This window comes from Agelaius tricolor, unplaced genomic scaffold (assembly GCF_023055355.1).
Source record: "Agelaius tricolor isolate 1412-34295 unplaced genomic scaffold, bAgeTri1.0.p SCAF_1, whole genome shotgun sequence".
Lineage (NCBI taxonomy): Eukaryota > Metazoa > Chordata > Aves > Passeriformes > Icteridae > Agelaius > Agelaius tricolor.
The window spans coordinates 413,114-425,785 of NW_027269261.1; the positions used below are offsets into that span (position 1 = coordinate 413,114).

General features: G+C 44.6%; 1 protein-coding gene across 1 annotated transcript in view; it reads left to right on the forward strand.

Annotated features, from left to right (window-relative positions):
• JAG1 (jagged canonical Notch ligand 1) overlaps positions 1-11,853 on the forward strand; it is a 35,461-nt gene extending 23,608 nt beyond the window's left edge. The window contains exons 8-26 of the mRNA XM_071436193.1: positions 264-377; positions 927-1,040; positions 1,800-1,913; positions 2,311-2,357; positions 2,856-3,029; positions 3,520-3,670; positions 4,188-4,352; positions 4,858-4,971; positions 5,590-5,703; positions 5,809-5,922; positions 6,047-6,163; positions 6,684-6,711; positions 6,812-6,897; positions 7,702-7,815; positions 8,040-8,149; positions 8,229-8,465; positions 8,802-8,933; positions 9,405-9,555; positions 9,868-11,853. Of these exons, the coding sequence (XP_071292294.1) occupies positions 264-377; positions 927-1,040; positions 1,800-1,913; positions 2,311-2,357; positions 2,856-3,029; positions 3,520-3,670; positions 4,188-4,352; positions 4,858-4,971; positions 5,590-5,703; positions 5,809-5,922; positions 6,047-6,163; positions 6,684-6,711; positions 6,812-6,897; positions 7,702-7,815; positions 8,040-8,149; positions 8,229-8,465; positions 8,802-8,933; positions 9,405-9,555; positions 9,868-10,325 (2,654 nt within the window). The 3' untranslated portion in view covers positions 10,326-11,853. The remainder of the gene's footprint in view (positions 1-263; positions 378-926; positions 1,041-1,799; positions 1,914-2,310; positions 2,358-2,855; positions 3,030-3,519; positions 3,671-4,187; positions 4,353-4,857; positions 4,972-5,589; positions 5,704-5,808; positions 5,923-6,046; positions 6,164-6,683; positions 6,712-6,811; positions 6,898-7,701; positions 7,816-8,039; positions 8,150-8,228; positions 8,466-8,801; positions 8,934-9,404; positions 9,556-9,867) is intronic.
• The last annotated feature ends 819 nt before the right edge of the window (positions 11,854-12,672 follow it).

A 12,672-nucleotide genomic window follows, 5' to 3' on the forward strand; every position in this document is an offset into this window, starting at 1 on the left:
AGCCAGGGCTGGGTACAAAGATGCAGCCTTTCCTGTTCTAATGCTTTGTCATGACTGTGTGGTGCCTCTGGACATCAGCCTTCTGCTCACTGGGGAGGTCACTGTGTGGCCGTGGCCCCAGCAGGTGCCAGTCAGTGTGCTGGTGAGCTTAGCTGGAGCGAGACTTTCTGCCAGCCAGGAAATTCCTGGCTCTTGCAGGAGCAGGGCTGGCTTGTGGTGGCATTGCTGTAGCCTCTGCCTGATGTCCTTCTGTCCCTGTGCAGCGGAGCACGCCTGCCTCTCCGACCCTTGTCACAACGGGGGAAGCTGCCTTGAGACATCCACGGGATTTGAATGTGTGTGTGCTCCTGGCTGGGCTGGACCAACCTGCACTGACAGTGAGTCCTTTTCAGTGTTCATTCCAAATGTGCCAGTTTGCTGGTTTTGATCAGTCTTTCTAATCCCTCATAACCTTACAGGGCAGACTACTTAACCTTTCCCAGCCTGAACATTGCTTCCAGCAACCATTTACACCCCTGTGCACTCTCTTCCCCTTTGCTTGTACCAGGGGTTTTGTCAAGTACAGGGGAAGGAATAGCCCAAAGCCTCCTGAAAGAAGTGGAATGCTGAATTCTTGTAGCATTCTGGCAGGTTGTTAAAAATGCTGCTCTGAGGGTCTTGCTGGATTCAAATAGGACTTCCATTTGCAAAAGGCCACAGGGGTAAACTTTTCCCCCAGTGCTTTGAACCCCCTTTTCACAGTACTCCTCTCTTTAAGTGAGGCTTTTGCTGAAATCAAAGATAACCTGTAAATTCCAAGTAGAGTCATGTTGTTCTTCTGTTCCTCAGGGAAAACCTGAGTAGCAGCAACCATTTGTCAGACTTGTCAGTTATTGCCATTGCCACTCTGGTAGTGGAGCTAAGCCTCTCCTTATTCTGCATTACAGATATTGATGATTGTTCTCCAAATCCCTGTGGTCATGGAGGAACTTGCCAAGATCTAGTTGATGGATTTAAGTGTATCTGCCCACCTCAGTGGACTGGCAAAACGTGCCAGCTAGGTAAGAACTGCTTTCTCTTCATCCAGTGTTGTTCCAGAGCTGGAAAAGATAAATACAAAAGAGATCATAGTCCTGCATTACTCATGGTCATGTTTCTGAAGCCTGTGGAAGTATTTTGGCACATTGAAGACATTCAGTGTCTGTTTGCAGGACTGAGGTCTAGGTCAGTGTCCAAGAGCAGTGTGGCTTCCATCACCTTACTTCTGCATACTGGCACTTGAAGGAAATAGTTAACAGAGACATCCTTCAAACCAGAACTGCCCTGAAGTGGGGAGGCTGCATGTTGTGCCTCTCAGTCCCGCCCCCACATGTGCTTCTCCCCCTTAGCCCTGTGAGAAAGTTGCTGTATCTCCTCAACCATATCAACTCCTCCAGACCCAGGAGCTCCCAGCTGGGCTCCAAAATGGGGATGATCTCACGGAGAGTGAGCTGGCTGCATTCTTTACACAACACACTCATCCCAGTGACCAGGCTGCAGCATTCCTCCTTCAGAATGCTCAGCTGAGATGCGTGTGTGGGGGCAAGTTGCTCTTAATGAGTGGCTGGGTAATTGTGAAATAATTAGCGTAGCCTGTATGTTCTAATTGCAGAGAAACTGAAAGAGCCTTCAGAGGCTGATGATGATTGACTTTTGTTCCTTCAAGTCACGCTAATCCTGGCTGTATGCTGCAAGTTCCTCTTAGCTCCGGAGGAACTGCTGGTTATTGCTGGGGTGTGGGCTTCTCCCTTCTCCCCTGAATGTTCCCCTTGGTTTTCCAGATGCCAATGAATGTGAGGGCAAGCCGTGTGTTAATGCCAACTCCTGCAGGAACCTGATTGGCAGCTACTACTGTGACTGCATTACTGGCTGGTCTGGCCACAACTGTGATATAAGTAAGTGTCCGTACCCTTGGGTTTATTAACAGACAGCTCTTTGGGCATATGTGCCCCTGAGTTCTGAGCTCAATTTAAACACTGGGCAGAGCCCCAGCAGTTGATGTTTTTAGAAAGGGAGTAGTTGGTGCCGAATGAAAATACACAATTTTATCAAAGTCATTAGCCTGTACCATAGCTATATTCTGATAAAGGGACTAAAACAATGATGTGAAGTTTTACTGCCTCTCCTAGAAGAATCGCGAAAGGTTTCCCACCCATTATAATAACCTTATCTCAAGGAAGGCATGCAGGAAACTTGACAAAAAGTTTATCTAGCTGCAGTTTTAGAGAGACCTGAACTCTCTATCTAGTGTAAATATATTTTTGCCTTCTAACTGTGCTAATTTTATTGCAGATATTAACGACTGTCGTGGACAATGTCAGAATGGAGGATCCTGTCGGGTAAGCTGTTCTTGTTTTACCTTGGTTTCCCCAAGGCTTGCAACGGTAACTAAAACATTTGAGCCTAAGCACAAAAAGTTTGGAAAATAGCAAATAGCTGGTACAAATGGTCATGTCCCCTTGGGGGAGGGCCTATGTCATGCTATAACATGTTGAGATATGTCTGTAGAACAGTAAGGGCAAAAAACTTCATAACTTCAGTAAATGACTCATTTTCACTGCCAGTGTCACCAGTGAACGAGTTGGTGGTTGTGCAAACTGCCCATTGGAAATGTAGGCACTTCCCTTCAACCTGTGGATTAATGTATCCTGCCTGGAAATTCAGAATATAAACTGGGACTGGGTGGTCTGTGTGTGTGTGTTTGGTTTTTTCCCCTCTAAATATTTTGGACATTGAGATGATTTTTTTTTTAACTTTTAAAAAAATATTTTTCCTAATAAGAATATATCAAGAGAGGAACAACATTAACTCTGAAACTTTTTTTTGTTCTTTCCCAGGACTTGGTTAATGGTTATCGGTGTATCTGTTCACCTGGCTATGCAGGAGATCACTGTGAGAAAGACATCAATGAATGTGCAAGTAACCCTTGCATGAATGGGGGTCACTGCCAGGATGAAATCAATGGATTCCAATGTCTGTGTCCCGCTGGTTTCTCAGGAAACCTCTGTCAGGTAAGAAGGCCGGGTGAAAGGCAGGCCCTCAGCCAGTGCCGTTTGTTCCAACGCTCCGGATCTGAGCATGGAATGCCTCGCATCCAGTGAAGCATAGTATAAAGTTGTACTTGATATCGCTGTCAGTCTGCCAAGAAACTGCTTGATTAATATATATTGGGGTGGGGGAAGAAACCAACAAACCCCTGACAGGCTGTGGAGGATTCTCTTTGTTAAGCAGACTGCAGCGTTTGCACGTCAGGCTTTGTGGAGCTCTCACTATTAACTTTGGCAGTTTAATATCGAGAGTTGTCTGCCGGAATAGTGGCGAGCGGGACTGAACTCTGTGTGCTATGAATGATTCTTTGAGGCAGCAGATAAAAAGGTCAGATTCCACAATGTCAGCCTGTCGTGGTGAGGGAAAGCCATGATAAACCTCTTTCACTCAGCTTTCCCTCACTCCCTTTCCCCCCCTTCCCATTTCCCTTCCCTCTCTGTGCACTACTTACAGCTGGACATAGATTATTGTGAGCCAAATCCGTGCCAGAACGGCGCCCAGTGCTTCAATCTTGCCATGGACTATTTCTGTAACTGCCCTGAGGATTACGAAGGGAAGAACTGCTCCCACCTGAAGGATCACTGCCGCACCACTCCGTGTGAAGGTTCGTGTTGCTTTGGGGGTGAAGGGCCATGGCTGCCAATGGTTCCTGCCCTGCCCTTGCTGGGGCCCTAACACAGCTCCAGCAGGGGAGTCCCTGGAGTAGCTCTGCTATAGAGAGGCTGAATTTTGCCCTCTGCCTTAGGCCTCTCTCTGTGTGAAAAGATGAGTGATATTTCTAAGTATCAGCTATTAAAGACAGCATTATGTCCATGTGGACAGAAAACGCAGGTAGCAAATAGCCTGATGCATTTATTCCAGGCCGTGGATGTGTTCCAGCAATCATCAGATAAGATGCTGTGATTATTTTATGCACAGTTGGCAGATGTTATTTTAAAGCAGCAAACATATTTGTAGTCATATGTTTATGGTTTCACTTAATGATCTTAAAGGTCTTTTCCAACCTAAATGACTCAATGGCACAAGTGTCTTCTAAACATCCATGGCTGGAAGTGAAAATGTTGCTCTTGAGGAATCGGGTTGCATGGGTAATTCTCATGCTGGTCTCTGCTTTCCTGCAGTAATTGACAGCTGCACTGTGGCAGTGGCTTCCAACAGCACACCCGAAGGGGTTCGCTACATCTCTTCCAACGTTTGTGGTCCTCACGGGAAGTGCAAGAGCCAGGCAGGTGGAAAATTCACCTGTGAATGCAACAAAGGATTCACCGGCACCTACTGTCATGAGAGTAAGAGCAAAAAAGAGAATCTGTTTTACTGTCCCCCACTCTTACTGGGAAAAGATTCCATCCTTCCCTCCCAGACCCCTTTTCTTCATTGTAACTCAGTGAACCTTGGAACTGCTGTAAGTTTTCATGTCCCTCTTGGGCGAGGCAGAGTGGAATTTGCTAGGCCTTGGGGAAGGTTCACAGCCATGACCCCTCTGGCCTTGAATTGTATGTTGTTGAAAACCTTATGTATACAAGGTCTGAGGGAGTTAGTAGTGGGGTTTAACGTAGATCTTAAGGACTCCTGAATTTTTTGTTTTTAATAGTGACAGGTTCATCACCTTGTGCAGTTTTTTACTCATTTGTCATCTTGCTTATAACCCTTCCTTTCCAAAGGGTATTATTAGAAATGGAAGTAGTACCAAACAGTCTGCAGTAAGATAATGACTCCTAGTAACTGTACTTCTAGTTTGACCTTTTTTTCCCCTCTTTTTTTAATCCTCTTCTTTCTTCCCAATTGTTGCAGATATCAATGACTGTGAAAGCAACCCCTGTAAAAATGGTGGCACTTGCATTGATGGCATCAACTCCTACAAATGCATTTGTAGCGATGGATGGGAAGGAACGTATTGTGAAACGAGTAAGTTATCCATGCTTCAGCACACAGCAGGATCTCTTGGGAAAACATTGGGAAGGAATGGCTGGTACTGTCAAGATGACAGTGACCTATGTCAATAAACTCTGCTTCAAAGGCCACAGAGGACTAGGTCCTCCCACCAAGTCCCGGTCTTTTGTATTGGAACTAAGCCCAAGTTACAAAGCTGGACTGGGATTAGGGCCTGGCTCTCTCACTGTTGAGTTTCCTGTTCTATCCTTTGGATAACTTCCAGGAAGAAACCCTTGGCATTAGTAGATGCCACTTTATGGCCTGTCTGCGTATCATACTTGCATTTTGTCAATCTCAGGAACAGGAGAGGATGAGTGCTCTGCTCCTTTCCCCTGACTAACAGGGTAGTTTATGTAATAGGCTTTTTCACTGAAACAAGATTACAAACAAAATGAAAACAAACTGGAGGACTGGGGTGAAACACTCTTCATCTATGTGACAGTGCTTAAAACTTTAAAATACTGACTTAGGCATTTAATCCACAATTGAAATACAGGCCAAAATTAGGGGTAGGTTATGCTCCTTTCAAGCATTGTGTTTGTCAGTTCTGTAAACACTACTGAGCCTGTTTTCTCTCCTTAACATATCCAGATATTAATGACTGCAGTAAAAACCCTTGCCACAATGGAGGAACTTGCCGAGACTTGGTCAACGACTTCTTCTGTGAATGTAAAAATGGGTGGAAAGGAAAAACTTGCCACTCCCGTAAGTTCAGCATTTCCAAAACATACCAGACGTGTTCTGATAGGCTGCTTGAACTCATTGCCCTAAGGGAGCACCAGCATTAAGGACAGTTTGGGTTTTCCACAGGTGACAGCCAGTGCGATGAGGCGACATGCAACAACGGGGGGACGTGCTACGACGAGGGGGACACTTTCAAGTGCATGTGTCCTGCAGGATGGGAAGGAGCCACTTGTAACATAGGTAAATAGCCTGCACAATCGCCAGGAAGCAGATGCAGCGCTGCAGCTCTGACCTCAGCTGTTCCTCTTGGCTCAGGCTTGAGGGCTTTCTAACAACTGAGCGGCAAATGTTGTTTGTGTTACAGCGAGGAACAGCAGCTGCCTGCCAAACCCCTGTCACAACGGTGGTACCTGTGTGGTCAGCGGGGACTCCTTCACTTGTGTCTGCAAGGAGGGCTGGGAAGGACCCACGTGCACCCAGAGTAAGTCAGCTCTGCTTGAACTCTTCCAGAGTGTTGCATGATGAGAACATGAGCTCATCCTGTCGCCCTTGGAGTCAAGATTGAATCCAGAAGGGAAAGCTTGTTTGATGTAGGCTTTAGCATCACCTGAATCTTTGTTTTTAATGACTTTATGTGATACAGCCTTGACCTGGGCATGAGAAAGTTGCAAATGAGCTAAGTGGAGACAGATGTTGTCTTGTTTTCTCCTGCATTCTTTTTCTACGAGCAGCTCTGTCTGCTTTGTCTGCTTCCACTTTTTTTCCCCCCCGTTAGATTCTTTACAAGGATCTCTTCCTGCATACATGTGTTCCACTATGTAGTTAACAAATTTTGTGCTACAAGCCTGGAATCAATTTAGTAGAGAATTTCAGCATGTTTTTGTAAAAGTTGAGCTAAGTATAACTTGGGCATTAGGGGAAGTTTGATCATTCTTTACTGCCAGTAGAGCCATATTAGCCAAAGCCTACAATGTTTAATGCTGTCTGTCTTTGCTTTGCAGACACAAATGACTGCAGTCCCCATCCTTGGTAAGTTTGTTATGTTTATCCTTTGCTCTTTTTGTTGCTTTAGAATTCTGGGTTCCTTTTATCTGTGGCAGTTTTTAATGTCTGTGCTAATTGTCCGCAGTTACAACAGTGGCACTTGCGTGGATGGAGAGAACTGGTACCGCTGTGAGTGTGCTCCAGGCTTCGCCGGGCCCGACTGCAGGATCAGTGAGTGTTCCCATGGCTCTCTGCCTCACTTCTTGTCTCTCTTGAATCTTGTTGCAAGACAATCATCTTAATTGAGTTAAGTAGTAGATCACATGAGTGATAGGTGTCTTGTGTCATCTCTATCCATACCTGGAGCTGTAGCAGATTTGGAGAAGGCAGGAATGACACTGAAAATGAAAGAAATTTAAAGTCTTTCAGCTGGAGCTGAAACCTCTTGGTTCAGCCGAGTGGGCAAAATGCCCTTTGGGACAGCCTTCCCTTGTGTTTGTGTGGCCCAGACTTCTGCTTGAGATGAAAGTGTGCCAGCCAAAAACCTTGTCAATTAATAATCCACCTCCAAGCCCTGAGGTGATGTATGCGCTTCCCTGTAATTTAATAATAATTACAGGTAGGAGGACACTTTTTTTAATAACAGCCATGGAATAGAAGTCTCACAGCAGCAATAGAGCCGGGAAGGGTTTAACATTGCCATCAGTTGAAGAATCTAGTGGGGGACAAAACTGGAGCACATCAGAGGAGAGGAGAGGAAGTGTGTCTTTGTCGGAAGGAATGTGTCCTTGCCCTGGAAAGCTCGAGTAGCCACAGGGGTCAGGTTTTGATCTTTGTTAGTGCCACACAGCAGAAACGTCAAAGGACTTTTCTGAGGTTATACTGGTGCTGCAAGCAGGAATCCATGTCCCAGTAGACACTAGAAAATGAACATAAAGCTCCAGTAGGCGATTCTATCCCATGTTTGCTTTTTTCCTGACAAAACAAAAGCATACTATGGAGTTACTGTTCTGCTTCCTCTCCTTCTCATCACAGACATCAACGAATGCCAGTCCTCGCCCTGTGCCTTTGGAGCCACGTGTGTGGATGAAATTAACGGGTACCGTTGCATTTGCCCCCCGGGTCGCAGTGGTCCAGCATGCCAAGAAGGTATTCCAGATGCCAGAGCTGAGCCTAGCACTTGTAGCAAGAGCTGTAAAATTGCACATTGGTGGGTTTGTGGTTGTATGGGGTTGGTTTTGGGGCACACTATCTGTTGTTTTTTAAAGCAAGTATCCTTATTGAAGAAGCAACTGAGTGGCAAGTTGAGATAAACTTTGAAAAGGCATTTGTTTCCTATTTTTAGCTTATAATTCTGTTCAATCTCTCCTCAGTTACAGGAAGGCCTTGCATTACCAGTGCTCGAGTCATTCCAGATGGGACTAAGTGGGATGACGACTGCAATACCTGTCAGTGTCTGAATGGAAAAGTCACCTGTTCTAAGGTACAGCTGTGCTGTGGTTTGGCTTACAGCAGCCTCTGTGCCCTGGCCAGTGGATTCTCACAGTATGCATCCTCCCTAGGTTTGGTGTGGCCCTCGGCCCTGTGTGCTGCACGGCAAGGGCCCTGGCGAGTGCCCTGCTGGCCATGCCTGTGTCCCTGTGCGGGATGATCACTGCTTCACCCGCCCGTGTGCCGCCATGGGGGAGTGCTGGCCCTCCAACCAGCAGCCTGTGAGGACCAAGTGCAACTCAGACTCCTACTACCAGGACAACTGTGCCAACATCACCTTCACCTTTAACAAAGAAATGATGGCCCCGGTGAGTAACAGCAGCTCGCTGGGCTGTGGCACACACAGACCCATTTCCACAGCATGGAGTGATGTTTTCCATAGGGAAAACTGCAGCAAAAGCTGACTCTGCCTCATTAGCAAAGAAAACAAAAAGCAGAGAAGGATTAAAATATAGCCTTGCAGCCTAAATGCTTTTGTGACTAGAGAAGAAAAAAAAGCTAGGTTGGAGGGAATTCCACCTCCTTTTCCCTTGAGAACTCTTACTTGAGGGCAAAAAAAACCCAAAACCCAAACAAATCTTGTATCTGTGTGCTCGTGTGCATATGTATTTAGAAAAAGCCAACATCCTTTTTGTATCCTCCAGGGCCTTACCACAGAGCATGTTTGCAGTGAATTGAGGAATCTGAATATTCTGAAGAATGTTTCTGTTGAATATTCCATCTATATTACCTGTGAGCCTTCCCACTTGGCAAATAATGAAATCCATGTTGCTATTGTAAGTATTCCTGGAATATTTTTAAATGTCTTAGTAGTTAATTGCTTGGATATGTGTGTAACAGGTGGATTTCATAAAAATATTAATTCCTGGCTTTGTCAGCACTTCTTGTGGTTTAGTTTCCGTCCTGATACCCTTTAAGAACAGGAAAGGAATTCTGGTTACATGTGTGTACCTGAAAGCTGCCATCTGCAGGCACTTGTTATAGGAGGAGTAAAACATTTCTGTTACACTCTTGCTTTAGGGGGGTTTTTGGTCTTTTTAAGGATGAGGACAAGAATTCAGAGTCGTTAGTTTCTGCCCACAGCAGAGTCGTTAGTTTCTGCCCACAGCAGGCCATTTTGCTTTGATTCTGTTTGTTATAGATGAACAGGAGCAAGAGCCTTCACTGCCTGTGAAGGTTTATAAATAGCAGGTTCCCCCGTGCATCTGATATGGTGCTTGGTGTTAACTGTGTGCCTCCTTCTGCAGTCTGCAGAGGACATTGGGGAGGATGAAAACCCCATCAAAGACATCACAGATAAGATCATCGACCTCGTCAGTAAGCGCGACAGGAACAACACGCTGATCGCTGCTGTCGCCGAGGTCAGGGTGCAGCGGCGGCCGGCCAAGAGCAAAACAGGTGAGCTGCTCCTTGGCCCCAGCTCCTGCAGGGCCCCTGCCAAGGGCAGAGCCTGTCCTCCCTTCGGACACTCCCAGAACCTCCCTGTTCATCAGGAACAACGGGGAGGCTTTGCACACAAGGTCTTTTCATTGCTAAAAACCCTAAAAAACTTGCCAGAAGTTTGCTAAGCCTGGAAAAAGGGCTTCCATGCTCCTCACGGAGAAATGCAGGAAGTAACAAGGCATAAGAACTGAGATTTGTTTTCTGTGAGACATGCCAAAGTGTCCCCCGTGGTCTGCAGCAGGACTAACTGTCTCCTGTCTCTTGCAGATTTCCTGGTGCCCTTGCTGAGCTCGGTGCTGACAGTAGCCTGGATCTGTTGCCTGGTCACCGTGTTTTACTGGTGCATCCGAAAGCGCCGGAAGCAGAGCAGCCACACCCACACGGCCTCTGACGACAACACCACCAACAACGTCAGGGAGCAGCTGAACCAGATCAAAAACCCCATTGAGAAACACGGAACAAATACTGTCCCCATTAAAGACTACGAAAACAAAAACTCTAAAATCGCCAAAATAAGGACACACAACTCCGAGGTGGAGGAGGATGACATGGACAAGCACCAGCAGAAGGCCCGATTTGCCAAGCAGCCAGCCTACACTTTGGTAGACAGAGATGAAAAGCCCCCCAACAGCACCCCTACAAAACACCCAAACTGGACAAATAAACAGGACAACAGAGACTTGGAAAGTGCACAAAGCCTAAATCGGATGGAGTACATCGTATAGCAGACGGTGGGGTGCTGCCATGCAGGGCCTTTGAGTATCAATATAAAGGCACTCAAGAGCTTGTAGTTCTTAAACTGTTGTGTAATATTTGAGTCTAAGGCTATTATTTACTTAGAATCCCTGTGTTAATTTAAGTTTGGACAAGCTGGCTTACACTGGCAATGATAGTTGCTGTGGTTGGCTGGAATACCAAGTGCTGCATTTCACATCTATGCAAAACTAGTCAAAAGTGCCCTCCTGTAAATTCAGCTGCAGCTGATCCATCACAGAAACGTTCCATAAGGTATTACATAGCCTTATTACTCTTCCTTAGTGTTCTTTTTTTTTCTGCCAGAAGTTCCGATTTATACAGTTTCTTTAGAATAATACATTTTATTTATATTTATTGAATTTGAGTTTTTTGTATATTGGTTTTATGGTGACGTACAACTAGTTCTGTATTTGAAAGTGCCTTTGCAGCTCGGAACCACAGCAACTATCAAAAATAAGTTTATTATTTATTTTTTTATTGTATTTTTGTTGGGGGCGGGTGGGGGGAACTTGTCAGCAGTTGCTGGTAAATGAAGAATTTAAAGAGGAAAATGTGTCAAAAATAGAAGTTTGTATAGATATGTAAATAATTCTTTTTTTATTAATCACTGTGTATATTTGATTTATTAACTTAATAATCAAGAGCCTTAAAATATCATTCCTTTTTATTTATATGTATGTGTTTAGAGTTGAAGGTTTTTGATAGCATTGTAAGCTCGTGGCTTCTCTATTTTGAATTTATTTTCTTGTTACATGTTGCCTATATGCCAAAACTAAGGTGTTCTAAAATAGTTTATTTTTAATAGGATGGGCTTTCATGCCTTGATGCTGGTTTTTGTACAATGTCAAACGTTTGAAACACCTTCCATAGTATCACTTTAAGACTATTTGTAAGTACTGACTGAGGCAGTTTAGAGAGAATTAGACTAGAAATTTTTTTTTGCTGCTTTAGACTTGAAAACCGAGTGACAGGCAGATAAATCTGCTAAGAAGCAGTTTAAGGGAACAAAACTGAGCTATTACTTTATGTAGATGAAATGTGAGTGGTTGCATGTAATTAAAAATATAAAATTAGCGTGTGAAGTTGGAAACACAGCAATCTTATTTTGTAAATTCTAATTATTTTTTTCTCACCATGAATATGTAATACTGAACCACTTGTAGATTTGACTTTTTTTGTAATCTACTGCATTTAGGGAGTATTCTAATAAGCTAGTTGTTGAATACTTGAACAGTAGAATGTCCAGTAAGATCACTGTGTAGGTTTGCCATAGATTACACTGCCCGCCTTAACAAGTGAGGAAATCAAAGTGCTATTACGATGTTTAAGATCAAAAGGCATATAAACATAGTCATCTCAGTGGTTAACCATTGAGATCATGAAGATACCTTGTATTGTGATATTAGTGTTATATGAAAATGCATCTTTGATGTGTTGTTCCTGGCAATAAATCTTGAAAAGTAATATTTATTAAATTTTTTGTATGAAAACATAAAAGAGCGTGGAGATTATTGAGCTTGGAGGCGCTCCCGGCCAGTCAGTTGTGCAAAAGCAGGGGCAGGTGCTGCTGGAGGTTTCCAGGCCCTGCCCCTGCCTTTGGTGGAGTCAGTTTTTGTTAGGTGATGACACGTTCCCCTCTGGCTCCCGGTGGCACCGAGGAGGTCTGAAAGCAGCATGTCCCTTGTTCTCACTGCCTCTTGGCCAATGTCCCTCGGTGCTCTGAGAGGGTGCTGTGGCTGCACCTGTGCAACGAGTTTACCCTGCATGGGCCAATGAGCTGCCCCCAGATAGGAACCAAATCTAAGTAGCTAGGCAAGATCCAAAGTGCTGACCTGGATGGGAAGGGATCCATAGATGATGCTGATTTCTAATGGGCAAAAAGTGCTTTGTAAAGCATAAAATAAACTCTGAAAGTATTCAACATGATGGCTTTGAATGCTGAACTAATGCTGCCCCTCCCACCTATGGGCAGGGGCTGGCTGGCTCAGGGTCTGCTCTGGTTTTACCATGTTCTGATGAAGCTGCAAAACTGTTCTGCTAAGGGCCTACTGCAAAGCTGAAGGAACAATTAACTGTGTAACAAGTTCATTGAAAAATAGTTAAACCAACCTGCTGCAAGGCTAGGCCTTTGCATCTGTATTTGTTTGTAATAATAAACAGGTATTTTATATACAGATTGCTGCGGTATGAATACACTGAACGCTAACAAAACCTGAGAGTGAGAAATACTTTCTTCTGTACTTTTTTTACAGCTGTCAAAAAAAAAAATTGATAAAATCTAATTAGTGTTACTTTTTATTTTAAACTCACTTTAGA